A 24835-nucleotide genomic window follows, 5' to 3' on the forward strand; every position below is an offset into this window, starting at 1 on the left:
AAGTAGGATGTAGAATGTTGTCTTTATGAACTATGTTATGCCAATTGAACTAGATATCCCCCAAGGCTATGGTCCTTAACCTTGAAGCCCAGTAACTCAGTCCGTCGAGGTGTTTGGTTATGTCTAGGATGTTTCCATGACTGTGCCTCCTGTGTTCTCTTTTATATATATATATGAATATATATGCAGCACATATAAATATGTGTGTAGAAATATCTACAACCAAACCTATATATGCACTTGGGTGTACTACCATATGCCCGCCCACACCTATTCAGCATACATATCTACGTTTTTTTTTTTTAAATAGCCACTCATAAATTATTGTTTGTTATTACTGTTGTTGCAGGATTGTATATGTTATAGTATTTACTGTCATTGTCTTTTATTCTTGCGTACCTCTCAGTATCTTCCCTTGCCTTGGTCATGTTGTGCTGATTTCCTCCATATTGCTTACTGCCTTTCCCTTTACCAGTTAACACATGTCTAATGTCTAGGTAGTGATTTTCCCTCCCTCCCACTCCAATCCCTGGCAAGCATCAAAAAATGTTTCTTTCTATGTGTAAACCTTTTCATGACTATTTATAATTGTGGTCTCATACAATATTTATCCTTTCATGATTGACTTATTTCATTCAGCATAACGTCCTCCAGATTCATCCATGTTGTAAGCTGTTTCAGGGATTCGCCACCATTGTTTATCGTTGTGTAGTATTCCGTTGTGTGTATGTACCACAGTTTGTTTATCCATCCATCTGTTGATGGGTGCTTAGGTTGTTTCCACCTTTTGCTATTGTGAATAGTGCTGCAGTGAACATGGGTGTGTATATGTCTATTCGTGTCATGTCTCTTATTTCTCTAGGATATATACCTAGGAGTGGGATTGCTGGAACATATGGTATTTCTATTTCTAGCTTTTCAAGGAAGCGCCATACCATTTTCCATAATGGTTGTACAATTTTACATTCACACCAGCAGTGAATAAGAACTTCAGTCTCCATGCAACCTGGCCAGCATTTGTTGTTTTCTGTTTTTCTTTTTTTAAATCAACACCATTATTGCTGGGGTGAGAGGGTATTGTTGTTTTGATTTGCATCTCTCTAATGGTTAATGATCATGATCATCTCTTCACGTGATTTTTACCTTTCTGAATGCCTTCTTTGGTGGCGTGTCTGTTCACATCCTTTGCCCATTTTTTATTGGGTTGTCTGTCCTTTTGTTGTTGAGGTGTTGAAGTTTTCTATAAATTTTAGAGATTAGGTCCTTGTTGGATACATCATAGCCAAATTTTTTTTCCCAGTCTGTACGTTCTCTTTTTACTCGTTGGGGAAAGCCTTTTGATGAGCATAGGTGTTTGATTTTTAGGAGATCCCAGTTATCTAGTTTATGTTCTGCCGTTCATGTATTTTTAGCTATGTCTGGTATTCTATTTATGCCACATATTAGGATGCCTAGTGTTGACCCTATTTTTTCCTCCATGGTCTTTATAGTTTTAGGTTTTACATGTAGGTCTAGGATCCATTTTCAGTTAGTTTTTGTGTGTGGTTTAAGATATGGATCTTGTTTCATTTTTCTGCAAATGGATATCCAGTTTTGCCAGCACCATTTGTTAAAGAGATTTTTTCTTCCTCATGTAATGAGCTTTGATCCTTTATCGAAGATCAGCTGTCCATAGGTGGATGAATTTACTTCTGGGTTCTCAGTTCTGTTCTGTTGATCTGTGTGTCTGTCATTGTACCAGTACCAGGCTGTTTTGATTACCATGGCTGTGTGGTTCTGAAATTGGGGAGTGTGAGGCCTCCTACTTTGTTCTTCTTCAATAATGCTTTTCTTATCCAGGCCTTCTTTCCTTTCCATGTAAAACTGGTGGTTAGTTTTTCCATCTCATTAAAGAATGCTGTTGGAATTTGGGTAGGGATTCCATTATATTTGTAGATCACTTTGGGTAGTACTGACATTTTTACAATGTTAAGTTGACCTATCCATGAGCATGGTATGTTTTTTCATTTATGTAGGTTTCTTTTGATTTCTTGCACTAATGTTCTATAGTTTTCTTTATAAGTCTTTTATGTCTGTCATTAGATTTATTCCTAAGTATTTTATCTTTTTGAGGGCTATTGTAAATTGTACTGTTTTCCTGATTTCCTTTTTGGAGTCCTCTTTGCTGGTGTAGGGGAATCCAACTGATTTTTGTATGTTTATCTTGTACCCTACTACTTTGCTGAATTCTTCTCTCAGTTCCAGTAGCTTTCTTGTGGAGTCGCTGGGATGTTCTATGTATATAACCATATCATCTGTGAATAGGGATAGTTTTACTTCTTCCTTACAAATTTGTATGCTTTTATTTCCCTATGTTGCCTTATTGCTCTAGCTAGAACTTCCAGTACACTATTGAATAAGAGTGGTGATAAAGGCCATCGTTGTCTGGCTTCCATTTTCAAGGGGAATGCTTTCAGCCTCTCTCCAGTTGAGAATAATGTTGGCTGTTTTTTTTTTTAAGTGCCCTTAATTATGTTGAGGAATTTCCCTTCTATTCCTATTTTGCATACAGTTTTTATCAAGAATGGGTGTTGAACTTTATCAAATGCCTTCTCTGCATTGACTGAGATGACCATATGATTCTTGTTCTTTGTTTTATTTTTGTGGTGCATTACATTGGTTGATATTCTAATGTTGAACCATTATGAGTGGGAACCAACTCAGGGGCACCTAACAACAACAACAACAACAATTTAATTTTTATGCTAATGTGAATGGTATTGTGTTTTCAATTTCAAATTCCAATTGTGCATTGGTGGTATATAGAGAAAGCAATCTACTTTTTTATATTAACCTTATATTCTGCATCCTTGCTATAATCATGTACCGTATTAGTTCAGGATATTTTTTTGGTCAATTCTTTGGGATTTTCTATAGTGACAATAGTTTCATCTGTGAACAAACACAATTTTATTTCTTCATTCTGAATATGTATACATTTTATTTTCTCTTCTTATTGCGTTAGCTAGGACTTCCAGTAAAATTTGAGTAGGGGTGCTGAGAAGGACACCCTTGCCTTGTTCCTGATTTTAGGGGGAAAGGATATAGTTTCTCACCATTCAGCCTGATTTTAACTGTAATTTTTTGGTAGATGTTCTTTGTCAAGTACAGGAAGTTAACCTCTATTCCTAGTTTCTGAGAGTTTTTGTCATGAATGGTATTGGATTTTCTCAGATGTTGTTTTTACATCTCTTGATATGATCATATGAGTTTTCTTTTTTATCTTGTTGATGTAATGGATTATAATAATAGATTTTTTTAACATTGAGTCAGTCTTGCATATCTGGAATAAATTCCACTTGGCCATGGTATATATAATTTTCCATACATTGTTAGATTTAATTTCCTAATATTTTGCTGAATTTAAAAAAAAATTTATTCTCTTGCGGTCAAAAATAGACACAGCAAAACACACACCAATTCAACTGTTTCTAAATGTACAATTCAGTAACATTTACTACACTCTTTGAGTTGTGCAACCATTCTCACCCTCCTTTTCTGAGTTGTTCCTCACCGATTAATATAAACTCATTGCCCCCTATGGTTCCTATCTCATCTTTCTAGTTGCTATTGTCATTTTGATCCCACATAGATAGTTCTTAACAGAGCATAATGCTCAAGGCAGATTTTTTTACTAGTGAAGCTAAATTATTGTTTGGTTGTAAGAAAGCTTCAGGGGATATTTTTGGTTTAAATTTTAAAGATTACCTCAGGGCAGTAGTTTCATGGGTTCATCTAGCCTACACGGCTCCAGATAGTCTGGAGTTCATGAGATTTTGAAATTCTGTTCTGCATTTTCCCGCTTTTGATTAGGATTCTTCTATAGAATCTTTTATCAAAATGTTCAGTAATGGTAGCCAGGCACCATCCAGTTCTTCTGGTCTCACGACAAAGGAGACAGTTGATCATGGAGGCAATTAGCCACACATTCCATTTCTCCCTACAATTCCTGACTCCCCTTCCTCTTTTACTGCAGATGAATAAAGACTAATCGTTGTACCTTGGATGTCTGCTTGCAGGCTTTTAAGACACCGGGCACTATGCAAAGAACTAGGAGGTAGAACAGAAACACTAAACATGTTATTAGGCCAATTAACTGGGATATCCCATGAAACTATGACCTTAAACCTCCAAACTAGGGAGTTAAATCCCATGAGGTTCTTGGTTGTGCATAAGCAGCTTCAGTAGCTACTCTTTTTTTGTGTAAACATATCTATGACATAACTTTTGTCAGTTCAACTTTTTACACGTGTACAACTTATTGGCAGCAATTACAGTAATTGGCTGTGCACCCCTACCCTTAGTCAATGTGCTTTTTCCATCACTGTTAACTCTCCCCTCCCCTCCCACCTACCTCTTGTAACATCGAATAAACTTTGGTCTCTATACATTTGCTTTTCCTTGTTATTTCATGTAAATGAGATCATACAATATTTGTCCTTTTGTGATTGACTTATTTTACTAGCATAATGTCGTCAAGCTCCATCCATATTATAACATGTATCAAGACTTCATTTCTCCTACTGGCTGAGTAGTATTCCATTGTATATATGTTCCACATTTTGTTTATCCATTAATCTGTTGATCAGCGTTTAGGTTGTTTCTACCTTTTCACTATTGTGAATGGTGCTGCAGTGAACATTGGTGTACAAGTCTCTGAGTCTCTGCTTTCAAATCTTTTGGATTTATACCTATGAGTGGAATTGCTAGATTATATAGCAGTTCTTTTTTTAGTTTTTTAGGAAGCACCACACTCTTTTCCACAAAGGCTGCACCATTTTGCATTCCCACCACCAATGGATAAAAACCAAAAAAAAAAAAAAAAAAAGGAAACCTGCTGCCGTTGAGTTGATTCCGACTCATAATGACCCTATAGGACAGAGTAGAACTGCCCCATAGAGTTTTCAAGGAGCGCCTGGTGGATTTGAACTGCTGACGTCTTGGTTAGCAGCTGTAGCACTTAACCACTATGCCACCAGGGTTTCCAAGCAATAGATAAGGGTTCCAATTTCCCCACATCTTTGCCAACATTTGTTATTGTCTGTTTTTTTTTTAAATCTTAGCCATCCTAGCGGGAGTGAAATTATATCTCATTGTGGTTTTGATTTACATCTCTCTTGTGGCTAATGATGTTGAGCATCTTTTCATGTGTTTGGTGGTCACTTGAATGTCCTCTTCAATGAAATGTCTATTCAAGTCCTTTGCCTATTTTATGATTGGATTACTTTCCTTTTTGTTGTGAAGTTATTGAAATTTTATATATATATTGGTTATTAGATTCTTACCAGATATATGGTTTCCAAAGATATTCTCCCAATTAGTAGCCTGGTTTTTCACTTTTTTGGTAAAGTCTTTTGATGAACAAAAGTTTTTAATTTTTATAAGGTTCCATTTATTTATTTTTTCTTCTACTGTTTGTGCTTTTGTTATTGTATTAGATAATCCGTTGTTAGAAGCTAGGCCTGACATCGTTGCCCCTGCTTTTTCTTCTAAAAAGTTTATGGTTTTAGTTTTCACATTTATGTCCTTAATCCATTTTGAATTTGTTTATGTGTTTGAATTGAGGCATGGATCCTGTTTCATTTGTTGATGATTCTTACATGTATGTTTATGAGAGATATCGGTGTGTAGTTTTTTTCTTGTAATGTCTTTTATTGGTTTTAGTGTTAGGGTAAGGCTGGCATTGTTAAATGAGTTAGGAAGTGTTCTCTTTGCTTCAATTTTGGAAGAGATTATAGAGAATTGGTATCATTTCTTCCTTAAATATTTGAATTCAATATTAGAATTCAACAGTGAAGCCATCTGGGCTTGGTACTTTCTGTTTAGAAGGTTATTAATCTGATTTATTTAATAGATACAGGCATATTCAAGTTATTTCTCCTTGTGTGGTATTTAGTAGATTGTGTCTTTCAAGCAATTAGTCCATTTTATTTAAGTTATCAAATTTGAGGGCCTTGAGTTGTTCATCATATTCTTTTATTATCTCTTTAATGTCCATGGGAGCAGTAGTGATGGCCCCTCTTTCATTTCTGAGCTTTGGCCTTTGGAAATTTTTCTTAGCCTTTCCCATGCCCCCCTTCTCCCTTTGGTAAGACTGGAAGGCTAGAGGGACTAGAGAACTTCTTTTAACATTTCATGCAAGGCAAATCTATTGTTGACAAATTCCCCCTCAGTTTTGTTTGGGAAATTCTTTATTTCTCCTTCATGTTTGAAGGATAATTTCGATGGGTACAGAATTCTAGTTTTTTCCCCCAACACTTTAAATATTTCACTCTACTTTCTTCTTGCTTGCATGGTTTTTGGATGATAAGTTGATGTAGTTTTTATCTTTGTTCCTGTATAGGTAAAGGTCTCTACCCCCCTCCCCCCAGCCCCTGCCTCTGGCTTCTTTCAAGATTTTGTCTTTTTCCCTGGTTTTCCGCAGTTCGAATATGATATACCTAGGAGTAGTTTGTTTGTTTGTTTAATTTATCCTGCATAGTGTTTTTTGAGCTTGCTGGATCTGTGGTGTGATGTCTGTCATGAATTTTGGAAAAATTCTCAGCCATTATTTCTTCAAATTATTTTTTCTGCTCTGTTCACTCTTCTCGTTCTGTCTTTGTGGCCTCAGGAGTTTTTCACTGTCAAAGTAGTTCACATTCAGCCTATAGCAATTTGTCAAAATTGCCATTTACGTGTTCCTGCTAGTTTATGGCTTCATTGGTTTCTGCTCCAGATAAACAGAGCTCAGCTGTGATTCTCTGTATTCGTCTGTCTCTCCCTCCAGATTTTGGGGTGGCAGTTTGCCCTGTGACCTCAATTCTTTGAAGAGTCCAAGAAGAGTCACTGATTTTCAGTTCGTTCTCTGTTTTTCTTGTGAGAATGAGAGTGATGACTTCCAAGCTCTTTAAATGTTAGAGCTAAAACTGGAAGGTCCAGCTTTCAAGGCTGAAATGTGTTGTGGAATTAGCAAGGACTTTGATGTTAGACGGACCTACATTCAAATCCAGACCCTGGCATTTAACTAGAGGTATTATCTTGTACGAGTCACTTAACCTCCCTGAATCCCAGTTCCCTTACCAGTAAAATAAAAATAATTCCAAACACATAAAGTTAAGTTAAATTTAAATGAGAGGACATACATGAACAAGGTTACCTCAGATCCTGGCATGTATATCGCAAAAAAAAAAGAAACAAGCACCCCATAAATTTTACCTTTTTTTTTTCCCTTTTCCATATAGTTACCCTGTGGTTAAAAAACAAAAACAAGGACCATTCTGAGTCCAACCCATTGTGTGGCATTTATGCCTAGGAATGTAATTGGTTCTTCTTCTTATAAAGATTTCTCATTGTTTAAATGCCGGAAATGCTGCCTTGGGAAAAACCATCTGCGTCTATAAGGACTACCATATTCTTAAGGTCTTAAAAGGGATTCCATGGTTTATTTTTTCCTCTCCTCCAACCACAACTATACTCTTTTTCTTCTCTTTTTCAAATACCCAGCCCATTAATTAAAAGACGCATAAAAATACATTTCCCTCTATCTAGGTCTGAATACAACCACATCAGCACCAAATACTAAGGTTGGTCATTTTGCTACCTTGATAAGGTATATGTCCTGAAGAGTGGCAGAAGTTATTGTACCAGTTAAAGAGACATAATACCCTAACTGCACACTGCACGCATCAAACTGCATGTGAAGAATTTTGTCCCTTTTTGAGCACCCTAATTTAAGGGAGACGTCAGCAACACTTCAATGTATTCAAATAGTGGTCACCGGGATGGTGGTGGGACCACTGAGAAACCTTACTATACTAGGATGTGTAGTAGCTCAATTTATTAAAACTATTTATCTGTATCATTTATCTGTCTATATACTGTAAAAAATGTTTTAGCATATTTTTTGATCAGTGCCAAATTTTTCACAAGAGCTCTGATTTTACATTATTTGTTCTAATTTTTCCTGAACATAATTCTTGATTTCTTCCCAGGAAAGAGATAGAAGAAAACCTTCCTAGCTGATGTGTAAATTATTATCTGACAAAAAAAAAAAAAATCAGTGGGCTGAACTTCCTTGCAGTAATTCTAGCCCTTGGCTTCTTTTCATAAAACCTCAAGTTGCCAAGGAAAGCTGAGCATCACTTTTTACCTAGTGTTGGTTGCTACAGGTCCCCGAGGAGCCTTTGCTTGAGCAGTTGTGATTTGGTCTGTTGTGCTGTGATATCGAAGTGAGGGGCTTGGGCAAAACCCAGAGATGTGCTAAGTGGATTCTGAGCTGTGGAAGTGGGAACGGGGAGCATGTGTGAGCTTGAGGTTAGATATGAACCTCTGGCCCTTTCCCCCTGCAATATGCGTTGTCCGTATTCTTTCTGCAGAAGCATTCATGATCTTGTGTAATTTTCTTTTTCTATTGATCCAGCAGTGTTAGTAACAGAAACTAAAAACAAAAACAGGTTATGGTGTCTCAGACTGTGGAATTTCACAGTCATATAAACCTTGCACATTAGAGAATGAATGCACTATACCTGAGATGAAATTTGCCTTGTAGAGAATTCAGAATTCATTTTAGGGTAGCTCAGATTGGATGATTGAGGTCTACAGTGGCAGCATCTCAGCAGCAGTCTTTTCTCTTCTCTAACCTCACTCTGCCCCAAAGCAAAGGTGAAAGAGGGACTCTGGTTTGTTGGTCTTTGGGTTGAAATTTCTTTTGGTAGATTTCCATTCGTAGAAGGGAAGGCAATGGGAAAACAAGGGATTTAAAATAGAATTTAGCTTCTACAACGTTTGTCCAGTAGGTATGTGTATAGGCCTGAGGACAGCTAGAGTATAGCCATAGGTGGGAGACTCTAGTTTGGCCACTACTTTGCAGCTCTGTGACCCTGGGAAAGTGCTTTAACTCTGCTGAGCCTCAATTTCCTCATCTAAAAAGTGAGAATTGCAGGAGCAGATCAGAAAAAAAAGGGTTGGTATAAAAATGAAATGTCATAATATATTTGGAAATGTTTTGTAAACTCTCAACTGTGTAGCTTGTGAGTAACTTTTAAGGCAAGAATAGTGTATTGTTTGTCTCCATCTACCCAGAACTTATGTATAAGACCCTAGGTGGCACAAACAGTTAAGCACTCAACAATGAACCGAAAGATTGGTGGTTCGAATCCACCCAGAGGCATCTTGGAAGAAAAGCCTGAAGATCTGCTTCCAAAAGATTACAGCCATTCAGAGCCCTATGGAGCACAGTTCAGTTCTATTCGGAAACATATGAGGTCACCATGAGTTGGAATTGACTCAGTGGCAACTGGTACTGGCACCTAGCCTTTATGTACCCCTCGTACTAGCACAGAGCCTAGTATATGATAAATGGTTGCTTGCTGAAATCAAAATGTATGAATAGTTTAATGACTGGTTCTTGTTATTGGAGAAGATGATTACCAGGCCTCACCTAATGTTTAGATTTAAGGACTGGAAAGAAATTAGGGTGTGGGTTTAGGAAACGATTGTTACAAGATAGATAAACTTTCCAGGAACCGCTTAATGTTTTAAAATAAACAAACAAACTTGTAGCAATTGATGGAAATGAAGGCTATCTTTCTCAAGTGAGCTTGGAAGCCTAGTAGAATTGCATTGGCATCTGTTCGATGTTGTTGTATATGTCATAAGCCCAAGAGAAGAATCAAGGGAGCATGTTCTACCTTGCGAGGGATCTAGGGCAGATGGTGGGACAATCTAGAGCTCACTTCTGCACAGATGACTGAGATGTTGGACCAAGTGATCCCAGGGAGCTGTTGGAATATAATCTCTCTAGTAGTCTGAAGTAGTCTGAAAGGGGTAATAATTTAATTTTTCAAGGCTCATGAATTGGGATGGTTACAGACCTTTGCACTTTGTAGGGAAATGAAGGAAAGCACTAAGTTAATTTTCAATGTGTCAGGAAACTTGATTTTTTTTTTAACTCTGGTCGTATTTCTTGAAAAACCTATTATGTGGTTATTTCCCCTTTCCTCATATAAATATGGAATTCTGATTATTTGGGATGATTTGTGTCTGGAGTGTTTCAGTTTGGAGAAAATGAGATGGTGACATTACTACATTCTTTCTCAGACCGTTGGCACTAATAGGGCCTTCTGCCAAAGGGCAGAGGCAGCAGATGTAATCATGAAACCTTGGTCTCTGTGGAGTGGACAAGGTTTCCAAGCCATGTGAAAGCTGAATGTACCAGGGAAGCTTAGCAGTTGTCCTTCCATATGTTCTGCTTTCAAATAACAGAGGTTTTATTTTCAGTATCAAATATGTAGATTAGTGCATGGATTGGTTTTTCCATCCAAATACCCATTCAGTGGATAAATTCCATTTCCAGGGCTGGCAGTCTGTCAGATCAACCCCTTTAAAGCTATCTGGAGAAAATCTACCAAAAAATGATTGAAGTCATGATAAATTTTATTCTTGGCTAAGAAGTTACCTCTCCTCCAGGGATGAACAAGCATAAATTGTTATGTGAGTTTATACAGTATATGGTTTGTTGTCAAATATTTATCTTTGTCTAAAAATGAAATGCCCTGAAATACAATTTCTTTTTAACTGAATAAACCAGTAAGAGAAAAAGAAATAACTTCTCGTTTAGGTAATTTTTAATCAATAATTTCATGAAAGGTTGAACTATTAACTGAATCCTGGCCTTTGTCATTTGAAATATAATTTGTGTGCTTCAGAATTTATGTGCATATCTGAATTTGAACTTCATGTTCTGAAAGGAAAATTGATTTACTGAAGGAAACAACTGCGGAAGTAGAGGTGACACCAGAATTGAATATGAGTCAGTTATTTAAGGCAAATGGGGCCTTAATTACCCCAGCAATAGAAAAATCTCAAATTCAATTACACACTACCTTTTCAGGCTTTAATTTGTGGACCTTTCTATATCTCTTATTTTGCAGAGGCCTTTGAAATTGTTGTTCGCCATGCAAAGAACTACACCAACGCCATGTTCAAGAACAACTACCCGAGCCTGACCCCGCAAGCTTTCGAGTTTGTGGGTGAATTTTTCACAGATGTGTCTCTCTACATCCTGGGTTCTGATATCAACGTGGATGACATGGTCAATGAATTGTTTGACAGCCTGTTTCCAGTTATCTATACCCAGCTCATGAGTCCAGACCTGCCTGAGTCGGCCTTGGACATCAATGAGTGCCTTCGAGGGGCAAGGCGTGATTTGAAAGTATTTGGAAATTTCCCTAAGCTTATTATGACCCAGGTTTCCAAGTCACTGCAAGTCACTCGGATCTTCCTCCAGGCCCTGAATCTTGGGATCGAAGTGATCAACACCACTGATCATCTGAAGTTCAGTAAGGACTGTGGCCGAATGCTTACAAGAATGTGGTACTGCTCTTACTGCCAGGGACTGATGATGGTTAAGCCTTGTGGTGGCTACTGCAATGTGGCCATGCAAGGGTGCATGGCAGGTGTGGTGGAGATTGACAAGTACTGGAGGGAGTACATTCTCTCTCTTGAAGAACTGGTGAATGGCATGTACAGAATCTATGACATGGAGAACATACTGCTTGGTCTCTTTTCGACAATCCATGATTCCATCCAGTATGTCCAGAAGAATGGAGGAAAGCTGACCACCACTGTGAGTACCAGCCTATAATTTGCAGAGGAATTGGGTCCTTTTGGGGTAAGGTGGCCTGGCCAGCAACAGGTACTGATGGAGAGCAGTGAAAAAAAAAAATGTTTTTGAAGGTGGGCAGGGATGACAGAACTTGTCACTGCATTAAGAGCATAGGCTGTGGAGTTATAAAGCCTGGCTTTGAATTTTAGTTCCATTCACTTCATTGGTTTAGGGCTTTGGGTGAATCATTTTATCTTTATGAGTCTCATTTTCCTCTTTTATAAAATAGGAATAAAAAGAGAGTCTTCTTCATAATGTGTGTAAAAGCACTTAGCACATGTCTGGTACATGGTAAGGCTTCAATAAATGTTAGCTTTTTGTTATCACCACTGGAGCCCTGGTGGTGCAGTGGTTAAGAGCTATGACTACCAAAAGGTCAGCAGTTCGAATCTACCAAGTGTGCCTTGGAAACCCTATGGGACAGTTTTACTCTGTCCTATAGGGTTGCTATGAATCTCAATCGACCTGACAGTGGCAGGTTTGGTTTTTTGGTATTATCAGCATTATTGTCAGGTGTCATGATCCTTGTGGCAACCCTGTGAGGTAGGAGCTATTATCTCTATTTTATAAATAGGAAAGTGACATTCAAGTCACCCAGATATACTTAGTGGAGCCTTGATTCAGAAGTTGATCAGGTCTCCCTTTAATGTGGTTATTAGTAATTTTTCTGGTTCAGATTTCACGCTTGAGATCTTAATTGTGCGTATGACATTAGCATTTGTGGTAGTGACTTTAAACCCAGGAGATCCAGCTAGAATCCACTAACTAAACCTACACAAGAACTTAAGTGAGGGCAAAACATCCGTGTTCCCCAAATGATGGTTTTTTACAACCTTGATTATAGCAGCCTGAGCCCGATGGGACTTATGATGGGGGAAGGACAGTTCTGGAAGTGAGGCAACAGTTGCTTGGATTCAGTCAGGCATTGTTAGCCACACTGAACCTGCCAAGCTAGGGTGCATTCATGCAGAACCACAGGAGGTACCCTCTTCTCAATGTAGAACAGAACATGTAGCCAGGAGCTAGCTACCAGCCACATCCCGGTAAGGTAGTGACTGATTCCTGAATGCTGTCAGCTTCGTAGAAGGAGGAGGCACAGTTGTATAAGACACTAGCATTGTTGAGCTCATACTTCATTTCAGGTGGTGGTGCAGCGGCTAAACACTCGACTGCTAACTGAAAAGTTGGCGGTTCGAACTCACCAGCTGCTACGTGAGAAAAGATATGGCAGTCTTCTTCCATAAAGATTACAGCCTATGAAACCCTATGGGGCTTCTGTCACATGGGGCTGCTATGAGTTAGAATCAACTTAATGATGATGGGTTTAGTTTTGGTTAGTACTGGGCAGTTTGGAGTCCCTGGGTGGTGCAAAAGATTAAGGCATTCAGCTGCTAACCAAAAGGCTGGCAGATCAAGTCCGCCCATAGGCACCTTGGAAGAAAGTCCTGGCAATCTACTTCTGAAAAATCAGCCCTTGAAAACCGTATGGAACACAGTTCTACTCTAACATACATGGGACCTCCATGAGTCGGAATGGACTCGAGGGCAACTGGTGACTGGGCAGTTTACATAATGTTGTCTCAAAGTAACCCGTGAGATAGGTCCTAATATTGTCCCCACTTTACACAGGAGGAAATAAAGCTCATAGAGGCGAAATGCCTTGCCCCAGATCACAAGAGCTGGTTAAGTGGGGAGACCTGGAATTGAAACCCAGGCTTGGTTCACTTGGTTTGCTTGTGCCCTTAGCTTCTATGCAGTGTACCTGCTGTGTACTCTGCTTACCCAGAATGTGGAGGGCAGATTGAACCATTTAGCCTTGTCTTTAAACACTGAGAGTACAAAACGATAGGGGTAATTGGCTTCTTTGGTGAATTAAACTGGAAAAGAGACAGAAATGATGCTACCATCGGCATGGCTACTTACGGAGATGCTCTAATTGCCCCGTTCATGACATTAGCCATTTAAAACACATTTGCTGAGAAAATATTTTATAGTAAAATGAACAGAAATGTCCTAGCTAACGATGGTGTTCTTCAGTGGCTAATTATTCCCTTGACTGCTTTATAATTTGAGTTCACAATCGGGGTCCTGCTACAAAAATAAATCTCACAGAACTAGAAAAATGAAGTGCATTCATGTGTCTTTCACCTAAGATCTATTGAGGACCCACTATGTGTCAGACACATGGCAACGGTGCCCAAGTTGTGGACATATCTTCAGTAAGAGGAAAAATAAGGAGACAACGTTAAAGATGCGGTATGGGAATCTTTAAAGGTTGCTTCTGGTAATGGTCATTTGACGGCCACATAACTGATCTTGGAAATGTGTATCCTCTACTAGGTCTTTTTAAACCCAAAACATGGACCGGGGAGCTGGTATGGGATTAGGTGGCACTGTTTTGATCAAGTGCTAGAAATGAAGGTTCATCTACTAAATATTTGTTAAACATCTCGTTTGTGCGTGGCACTTGGCTAGGTGCTAGGTTTTCAAAGCTACCCAAGGCACAGTTCTTAAGTCTTTAAAAGGTCACAGTCCAGTTCGCAGACAGATATGGAGCTGAATAAATTCTACCATAGTGAACATTTCACTAGAATGTGAGTGTTGGAAGGCTCCTGAGAGATTGGCTAGTCTAATCCCACTGATTTACAAATAAACAAATGAGGTTTAGGAAGGTTTGCCCAAAGTTATGCAATTAATGGAAGAGCCAAAAGTAGAATCCAAGGTCTTCTGTTACTACAATCTAGTGCTCTTCCAGAAACCCTGATGGCCTAGTGCTTAAGAGCTAGGGCTGCTAACCAAAAGGTCGGCAGTTTGAATCCACCAGGTGCTCCTTTGGTAACCCTATGGGCCAGTTCTAATCTGTCCTCTAGGGTTGCTGTGAGTCCGCTCTTTCTTCCATGAGGCCCTCTCAGACTTTCAGTCTAAGAGCTCCATTACGATTTTGGGAAGACACAAACCAAAAAAAAAAAGAAAACCAAACCCAGTGCTGTCGAGTCGATTCCAACTCATAGTGACCCTATAGGACAGAGTAGAACTGCCCCATAGTGTTTCCAAGGAGTGCCTGGCAGATTTGAACTGCAACCCTTTGGTTAGCAACTGTAGCACTTAACCACTATGCCACCAGGGTTTCCTGCAAAGACATAGTGAAGTTAAATTGGATAGCTATTTCAGAGTGCCAGACCTGCTGTATTCTAGGCATGCGCAAACATGTGCCTGTGTGTGAGTGTGAGTGTGAGTGTGTGTGTGTGTGTGTAGGGGGAGTACATTTCATGTCATTATCCTTCAGGAAGAAAGGCCTTGGCTGTGAAGAGGTGCTCAGTGATGCAGTCTCTCTCTGCTTTGGCCATTAAGGGCCTGATTGCTCCCAGCTCCTCGCTGGTTACGAGAGCATGAAGTTGGCCTTCCCCAGGGATTGCCTGACTTAGACCAGAAAGCGTACGTAAACTCTGGCTTGTTTTATGATCACCAACTTTAAGTAATGTGTAACAAATGGTGGAGGTAGCGGAATCATTGGCCAGGTGTGATCCAGGCCATTGTCTGTATGTTCCAGAAAGGGGCCGGATCATTTACACATTGAGGGGAAGTGAGGGCTGGGTAACTTTGTTTGTGCTGACAAAGCCACAGGATGCCCCAAAGCGAGAGCTGATTAAAACTAAAGCATTAATGAGATTGTGCTGTAGCACCTTCATCTTCCTGTTAAAACGTAAAACCCTGCCAGTTGGTCCCACTAGAGGTTCAGTTGTGGCGAGTGGCCTGTCTGAAAATACATTCTTCCTGACTGTCTTGAGACAGCCTCTTTAGCTAGCTACAAGCATTACCATGAGGCCTGTCATATAGGAACTTTGCCCAGTTGTTTTGGTGGCTCCCATCCAACTCAGATTATAAAGATTGCTGTGGTCTTCTAAGTGAATATGGCACTGTTAAAATTTTCTAAGTGCAGCTTGTTGGTGCTTTAGGGTAGTTTTCATCAGGATGGTTCTCATTTCTTCAGACTGTCAAGTGCAGGCATGTGGGGGAATGTTGGGATGTTGTCCCTGGCAGCACCCCTGGAAGAAGGGGTAAGCATCTAGTTCCCAAACACATCATCACAATCATGTAGAGAATCTCATTGAACAGATTCCTGGAACCCAGCTCTGGAGATTCTGATACATCAGGTCTCTGGAGAGGCTAAAGAATTTGTCATTTAAAAAGAGCCCCCTCACCCCACATCCTCATGAAAAGAACCCCAGTTGATTCGGGTGCTCAACTAGGCTTGAGAACAAATACAGCCTCCTTGTTTGGAAGATGGAGTCCCTGGAGCGTGCAAATGATTAACACTGCTAACGGTTGGAGCTTTGAGTCCATCCAAAGGCACCCTGGAAGAAAGGCCTGGCAATCTACTTCTGAAAAACCAGCCATTTGGAGTGGAGTCCTACTCTGACACACATGAGGTTGCCATGAGTCAGAGTTGACTCCATGGAAACTGGTTGGGTTGTTTGGAAGATAAAGAAAATAAGGCCCAGAGATTAGAAGTGAATGACCCAGGTTACACAGGTAGTTAGTGGCAAAGCTAGAACCTGAGATTTCTCATCTATAAAATGGGGGTGATATATGGGAATTCAGTGAAATGATAGGTTCAAAGTGCCAGGCACATAGCAGGTACTCCCTAATTGCTAGTTCAGTACTCTTTTCTGCCACATTGTTCTAAGTGCCAAATGGACAAGGGGTTTTACTTAAACTTATTTTTGAGTGCCAAGACCTTTTAATGTTATTTCAGTCCAAAAGAAGTGAATAAAAATGGTAACTGTGTGAAAATGGGTGTGTGTGTGACAGAGAAATTTAAAAAGGGAGAGAGAGATTTAGTACTGAAAAATCCAGGGAAGTATCAATGACAGGAGTGTAAATAGATCCACTGATTCTTCATCTACATTTGTGAAGTAGGATAAATCTCTTCACCCCAAGTGATTATTGAGTAGGTTTTTAATATCACTGTTAAGCCGATTTCAAAAGAGGACGTGGAACCAGGGATATCATTGCTGATGTCAGATGGATCCGGACTGAAAGCAGAGAATACCAGAAAGAGGTTTACCTGTGTTTTATTGACTATGCAAAGGCATTTGACTGTGTGGATTTTAACAAATTATGGATAAACATTGAGAAGAATGAGAATTCCAGAACACTTTATTGTGCTCATGAGGTACCTGTATATAGACCAAGAGGCAGTTGTTAGAAAAGAACAAGGAGATACTGAGTGGTCTAAAGTCAGGAAAGGTGTGCATCAGGGTTGTATCCTTTCACCATACCTATTCAATCTGTATGCTGAGTACATATTCTAAGAAGCTGGACTATATGAAGAGGAGCGGGGCATCAGGATTGAAGGAAGACTCATTAACAACCTGCGTTATGCAGATGACACAACCTTGCTTGCTGAAAGTGAAGAGGACCTGAAGCACTTACTCATGAAGATCAAAGACCACAGCCTTCAGTATGGATTACACTTGAACGTAAAGCAAACAAAAATCCTCACAACTGGACTGATAAGCAACATCATGATAAACAGAGAAAAGACTGAAGTTGTCAAGGATTTCATTTTACTTAGATTCACAATCAACACCCATGGAAGTAGGAGTCAAGAAGTCAAAAGACGCATTGCATTGGGCAAATCTTCTGCAAAAGACCTCCTTAAAGTGTTAAAAAGCAATGATATCACTTTGAGGACTAAGATGTGCCTGACCCAACCCATGTTATTTTCCTTCACCTGGTATGCATGCAAAAGGTGGACAATGAATAAGGGAGACCAAAGAAGAATTGATGTCTTTAGATTATGGTGTTGGCGAAGAATATTGAATATACTATGGGCTGCAAGAAGAAAGCAAATCTACCTTGGAAGAAGTGCAGCCAGAATGCTCCTTAGAAGGGAAAATGATGAGACTTCGTCTCACATACTTTGGACATGTTATCAGGAGGGACCATTCCCTGGAGGAGATCATATTTGGTAAAGTAGAGGGTCAATGAAAAAAGAGGAAGGCCCTCGACAAGATGGACTGACACGGTGGCTGCAACAATGGGCTCAAACACCTACTATTTTGGGGATGACACAGGACTGGACAGTGTCTTGTTCTGCTGTGCATAGGGTCGCTATGAGTTGGACCGACTTGGTGGCACCTAACAACAACATCACCGTTAAATTTATCCATACACTATTGAATTGAAATTGAAGCAAATACAAATATGTACTGTTTTCAATACGTATATTTTCAACATGGTTCTTACACCAAAATTGTTGAATGCCACACACTTCTTTTTAAAATGCAAGTGCTTTTATTCTGAAGACTGTTTTGATTGCCATTAGCATATACCTATGTATAGAGTATATGCATAGCCACCAGGAATTTCATGTATAATTTTTCTGTTGATTACATGAGTCATAAGCCGTATGTTAGATGTTTATCGCTCTCCCAGAAAGCTTCCCCAAACTTTTATGATTGGCTTACTGTCTTTACCCCCAAGGTAATTGCTTACATATCCTTGCATGGCTGTTTGCACCTTTATTTTTCTACTTGTACTCATGTACTTTTTTATCGATTCATCGCAGCATTTCTCCACGTTGGCACTTCCTCTCCCACAATCTCATTACCTTGGCTTATTATATGCTTCACTGAATTTTGTGCCAAATTGCAACCTTTTCTACCACTGCTCTTTCTTTCCTCATCGTGATATTTATTTTAGCAGTATCTGAAATATTTATAGAGCATCTAATTGTGGAGTGGCTGGAGAGATGACTAGGACTCCATTGCTGCCCTCAGGGGTCACTCGACTGGTACGTGGCAGAGCTAGGATTCAGAGCTGAGTCTGTCTGACTGCAAAGCTCATGCCCTTAATCACTGCTCTATATTTCTCTCGCAAATAGTCCTACTCATCTTCACCAGAATCCTCATTCTCCAAACATGGACTAAATAGGTTTTTATTACATTATTTAATATTCTGTATTACTGCTTACGGAAACCCTGGTGGCGTAGTAGTTAAGTGCTACAGCTGCTAACCAAAGGGTCAGCAGTTCGAATCCGCCAGGCGCTCCTTGGAAACTCTATGGGGCAGTTCTTCTGTGTCCTATAGGGTTGCTATGAGTCAGAATCGACTCTACGGCACTGGGTTTGGTTTTTGGTTTATTACTGCCTACTGTTTTTCTAGCTGCACAATTGGTTTTTTAATTCATTCTCCCTCCTTGGAGACTTTTGCTGTAGTATTTCCCGATTCCCTTTTGATACATACAGTTCTGAAGTACTAAGGGGCATGAGATTTTTAGTCTTCTTCACACTTAAAGGCACAAAATCATTTCTAGGGGAAGAAGGGGTGTTTGTGCAGGTGACGGAAGGCACAAACACACGCTCGGATGGCTGTGCCTAGAATCTATGTGTGCAGTGCCAGTGGTGAGGAATAGGTTTTCTTCCAGTTGCAACGTTTGAAATCTCCCTGTTGGACCCACAGAGTTTTTAATGCGTCTGCCTCTGATTCTGGGCGTTAACAGTACACCCAGATCTCCATTATGGAGTTTTCTTAGTGGTAGCATTGCCTACTGAGAACATAACATACCCTGGTGTCCAAGTACAACCATTTCCTTTGCTAGAATTTCTGAAAACAGCATCAGTGGAGTCAGTATTTATTTATATTTGCTAGGAAACTCTGGGGAAGATTCTCTGTTGATCCTCAATAATAATTCACTCCATCAAATTCTTATATGTTACTGTCTGAGTGACTGTAACTCATCAGAATTTCTAAGATTAGCCCTACTTTCCTCTCCGCTTTTGAAGGCTGAGGTTATTTCTTAGGTGTCAGAATGTCAGTGTTTTTCTCCTCATGGTATCACTCTGGACTTTCATTTTTTAGTCTCAGATACAGATACCTTGTCTAAATTCCTACAAGCTGCTTTCACAGCCAAGTGGTTTGAAAGTGCTAAAAACATTAAGAGGCTCACTACCTACTTCGTATTTGTGTTTCAGCATCTAGAACTGTGGTGAGCACTTTTCTTTGCATGAGGTCCATTTCCAGAAAGACAGAAATGTTTACAGGCTGCCAGCCTTCTTTCATTCATAACAAAAATAGCTTTATTGTGTCCCATGGGGAAAATATATAGTCTTTAAATGTAGATTACCTACTTATTGAAGAGAAGAATACAAATGAAAAAAATGGCACTAAATGTCAAGTTTCAAAAAGTGGCCACACACAGGAAATGTTTTAAATATTTCATCATGCAATTATATGTATTATGGGCCATATTATATGTATTAATGGGCTCTTCACGAATCCAGAATCTCTTGCCTTAGCAAGAAGTGGCAGCAAGATTACCAGCTGTTTACATGTTCTGAATCTTCAGAAGAAAAAAAAAAAACACCTTTTTTTTGCGGCCTGTGAACTGATGTGGCAGGAACACATCCTCGACAACTGTGAAAAATCTGAGATTTTCCCCATACTTAAAAGCTAAGAAGTTAGCCTGCCACCGTTTCATGGATGCTGTTAGAAGTCATGAGAGTCCTGGCTCAGAGATGAAAGACAGTTGGTTTCTCAGAGCAATAGCAGTAGCCAGAGTATCAGCATTTGTGCCCGTTCCCTGAGCACCGCTTTCCACAGGGAAATGCAGACAGTAATTGGACATCTGCACACATAGTGGGTTGCGTTACAAGAGAGGAACCTCGACCTTAGGGAACTCATATCATTTACGATACACAATAAACATGCCTGCCCTTTCTCTGAAGGGAGACACTATCTTCCAAGGCTTTTCGTTCTATAAAAATCCTTGAAAAAGTAGTCTGAAACAAAGGGCAGTCATTGCCCTTGTTTGTAAGACTTGCAGAAATGCAAGCGATCCATGGAGAGTTCTCTGCCAACACATGGGCCCCCAGCCTTCGATGCCTGCATACGCTTTCAAGTTCTTGTTGCTATCAGAGGATCAGGCAAAGAAAGAAGTTAGTAGAAGACACGTAGCTCAGCTTTTTGGCAAGGATACTAGAAGATGGTAGAAGACACTTAGCTCAGCCTACGTGCCTTCTAGTGTAGAAGGTAGTAGAAGACACTTAGCACTTAGACTAAGTGTCTTCGGCTAACTTCTAGTTTCCTTGCCAAAAGGCGGGGCTACGAGCCACCTGTTAGAGGGTGGCAGGAGGCAGAACCAAAGACTGAAAACAGTGATAATTTTCTCAGCTCTTCAGAGAATATATTTAAAAAAAAAAAAAAAGGTATGAAAGGGGCACCTGATTGTTGCCTTTTGTTAGGAGTAAACTCTGCTACTTTGGACCTCCAGCTACTACTCTATTGCTCTTTCAGTCTCCAAGCTGTTACCTTTCTTGCTTGTTCAAGCTGTGGGGTTGGGAGTTTTGTGTTGTTAAGTGACCAGGTTGAATGAAGTTTCCTCTTTTACTGCACTTCTAAGGGGAAGCATGTGCTAGCCACAGAGCAGTAAGAGGATGCTTATGCGTGCCTGCTGGGAGTCACCTGGAGGATTTACTGGTCCTTAGAGTTTATTCAGACAGATTAGAAAGTCAGAGATATTTGCTCCAGTGGGCAGAAGCGCAGAAGGCCTCCCTACAACCTGATTTTCTGAGAGCCTTTGTGCTCTCAGGATGACAGTGAGGGGATCCAGTGTGCCTTTTTTATGGTGAACAGCCAGGGAATACTGGTACAGTGAAAGTAACCCCCTCCCTGGTGAGGGCAGAGAAGCCCCTGGGTCCTTGCTCTCTTTATTGCAAAAGCTGAAATACCTCAGGAAACATGTTGTCTTGTACCCAGTGTGATTCCTCTATGATTCCTTTTTTCTCACTTGGAAACAGGTTACTCTTGGCATCTGTAGTGCTACCTCACTCACTCACAAAAGCGCCACAAGTAACCTTGCTAACCTCTCATTCGCACGCATTTTGCTACCTGGCTCAGGTCTCTGGCAGAAAATGTTTTCGACTTGGACTGTTTCTTAAAAGGACCAGTGCCCCCCTCCTCCGACCTTAAAAATTGAAAACACGTTCTGATCCTCGGAGAAACATTTTTAAATGAAGTGGCACTGTAGTATAGTCATTTCCTCACGGGAGGGAATGGTTTTAATATTTGCTGTAATAACGAGTTTCACAAAAGACCAAGATGAGGGAATGCTGGGCAAATTTCTTCCAGCGGGTTTCAGCCTTTGTAAGATAAAATACAAACATCATCATTATCAGCAGCCATGACGTTCTGCATGCTGGGTGCTGGGCACTGTACTGTGTCTGACAGCTGATCATTCCTTTCCTTGTTGGGAGAAATGGTAATGGGGCAACACAAATAACCTTTGTTTGGGGGAAGTACAGACTTCTTAACATCCTCTTAAAAATGTCCCTTTGGAAAGTGAATAATCCAGCCAGGCTGCTTTTCTATTTCACAGGGGGCTGGAGGAAGGTTACCGCTGCCTCCTTATTACCCAACTCAAATCCTTTCTGGAGAATATTCAGAAAGTGAATTAATTTTTCCTTTTTTCATTCTATGCAGAATGCCTAAAACAGATAAAGTAGGAAACAGAGTCATTATATTTGGGCTCTGTCTATTATCATTTACTGACTGAGAGACTATCTAAGCCTATCTGCTTTTTGCAGATAATTAATTTTGTTCCTAAATGTAGGAAAGAGTGATTGTAATCAGTATGTTTGTACTTTCAGCCACAAATCGAGCCCATTAAAGATATGCAGTGCAAATAAACCTCATGAAGTATGCAGCCCAAGCACTGCTTGAAGCGAATGTGCTTTTTCAAAGAAAAAAGTTTATATATATTATTTTTAAAAATTCATTCTTGGCTTTCATATGTAGTTGATAGAGGAGCCCCTCTTTTTGTTTTTAACTCAAGTCTACACTGTGAATTATTTTTATCATTAATGCTCATGAAGTAGAGCTGAAGGGGACTTTGATTTGGCACAGAAATCAGCTTGTCAACAGTACACATCTTTCTGAGTTCTGGATGCAGCTTTCTCTTAAGACTTCCAGAGTATTATGAATGATCAGATCCTAAGTTAGAGGCTCAGGCTCATGGAATGAAACCTAAGAGGATAGTGGTTGTGAAGGAATACCTCTGAAGGCTTTTGTCCTTTTACCTGGCATCTGCCCCCGACCTCTGGCCACTCCCTGCTCTAAGAGCATCCCTACTCTCTTTCTCAAAATTGTACCTGGCTCAGTGTCTTGTTCATTTGGGCTCTGTACCCAGTTTAGAGTGATGGTGGGTGCTCATGGTACAGCCATCACATGAAGTTCATTTCTGTTGCTAACAGTTCTATCGTTAGCAAAATTATGTATCGCCAGAAAACTCTTCTTAAGGGTTACCAAGGATGGAGATTTTAGTCACTGTGACACAAGTGCTCTTGTTGTTAGGTGCCGTCTAGTGGATTCTGACTCTTAGTGACCCTATAGGACAAAGTAGAACCGCCCCATAGGATTTCCTAGGCTGTAAAAGCAGACTGCCTCAGCTTTCTCCTGTGGAGCAGCTGGTGCGTTCTAACTGCCAACGTTTCTGTTAACAGCCGAACGCTTAAGCACCGTGCCACCAGCACAAACGTACAGGGAACTATTCAAGGGTATGAGAGACCTTTTGGTGCTTTTGGAAATGAGCTGCTGTGGGTGAATGTTCTGGTAGATAGCAGCTTAAGGTGTTACAAACATTATGATATAGGGTCTCTGTCTCGTGCTGCCAAAGGATAGTGGCCTTGGAAATGCAGCTTCTCAGTCTCTTAATTTATAGCAATGAGGAAGATGATGGTAATGATGAGAGTGAATATTTATAAGCATTTGCGGTGTGCAAACACTTTTCTAAGCACTTTACATGAATTAACTCATTTCATGTGTGCAACAGTCCTGATGAAGAGAGGGGCCATTATTAGGACCGTTTTACAGGTTAAAAAACTGAGGCAGAGAGACTTAGAAGTAGGTGCCCAGTACAAGGAACTGCTTCTGCTGCTATTAACCATGTAAGATCCTGAGGTGGATCTCTTGCCTAGGGTCACACCCAGTATTAGAAGATGTGGGTGGGACGGCTCTGGCTGCAGGTGTGTGCAAACTCCATGGTGGGAATAAGGCAAGATGGGGAGCCAGGAAGTTGCTAAGGGTCTTCCTGCCCTCCTGCTCTCTGTTATTATTCATACTGTTTCCTGATTAATGGATATTTCACAACTTCGTTTCTTTTCATGGGTGCGTAATATCCCATAAACTGCTAAGCATAAATCTGTTGCTGTCGGGTTGACTCTGACTCATAGGAACCCTAAAGGACAGAGTAGAACTGCCCCATAGGGTTTCCCAGGAGCATCTTGTGGATTCGAACTGCCGACCTTTTGGTTAGTAGCCGTAGCTCTTAACCACTATGCCACCAGGGTTTCCTATGGAGGCTCAGTAAATACTGTTGGAATGTGCACAATACAATACAACTCACACGTATGAACCAACCCAAAAGTGAAAAACAAGTTATTCAAAACTAGATTCTTCACTCAGCCGTAAAAAGGAATGAAGTCCTGATCCATGTAACAACATGGATAAACTTTGAAAACATCATGCTGACTGAAATAAGTCCATCGCAAAAGGACAAATATTATGTGATTGTACTTAATTTGAAACATCTAGAACAGGGAAACGCATACAGACGTTAAGGTTATAGTGTTCAGCAGAGGTGTGGGAAGGAAGAGGGAAAGGAGGACTCAGTGCTTAGGAGACACTGAGCTTCTGTAAGGGCTGATGGAAAAAGTTAGAAACAGATAATGATGATGACTGCACAACATGGTGAACATAATGGATGTCACCGAATTGGACATGTGAAGAAAAAACTAGATGCTTAATGAAAACGACCCAAGCTACCTAATAGTATGAGTGAAGAAACAAGGAGTTATAAAAACTCTTACATTTTTGCAATGAAATCCTGGCTCCAAAGAAGAAATGGTGAACCCAATCAAAGTAAAGCACCTTGTAAAAAGATTAGTCTGGACCTATTCTAATCGACTAAATTCTCACTGTCACGTTTCTCTCTTTTTTGGGGGGGAGGGGGTCTGTAATTTTCTTGTGATGTCTTTTTTAAAAAAATTATTGTGAAATATATGTGTATATACATACATATATAAAACCTTTGCCATTTTAACCGTTTTTACATGGACAATTCAGTGACATTAATTCCCTTCACCAGTTTGT

At 40.0% G+C, this 24835-nt stretch overlaps 1 protein-coding gene across 1 annotated transcript in view; it reads left to right on the plus strand.

The window, feature by feature from the left end:
- GPC3 (glypican 3) overlaps positions 1-24835 on the plus strand; it is a 490898-nt gene that overhangs the window by 259161 nt on the left and 206902 nt on the right. Inside the window, exon 3 of the mRNA XM_049873139.1 lies at positions 10950-11644. Within this exon, the coding sequence (XP_049729096.1) occupies positions 10950-11644 (695 nt within the window). The remainder of the gene's footprint in view (positions 1-10949; positions 11645-24835) is intronic.

The sequence above is a fragment of the Elephas maximus genome, chromosome X, assembly GCF_024166365.1.
Source record: "Elephas maximus indicus isolate mEleMax1 chromosome X, mEleMax1 primary haplotype, whole genome shotgun sequence".
NCBI lineage: Eukaryota > Metazoa > Chordata > Mammalia > Proboscidea > Elephantidae > Elephas > Elephas maximus.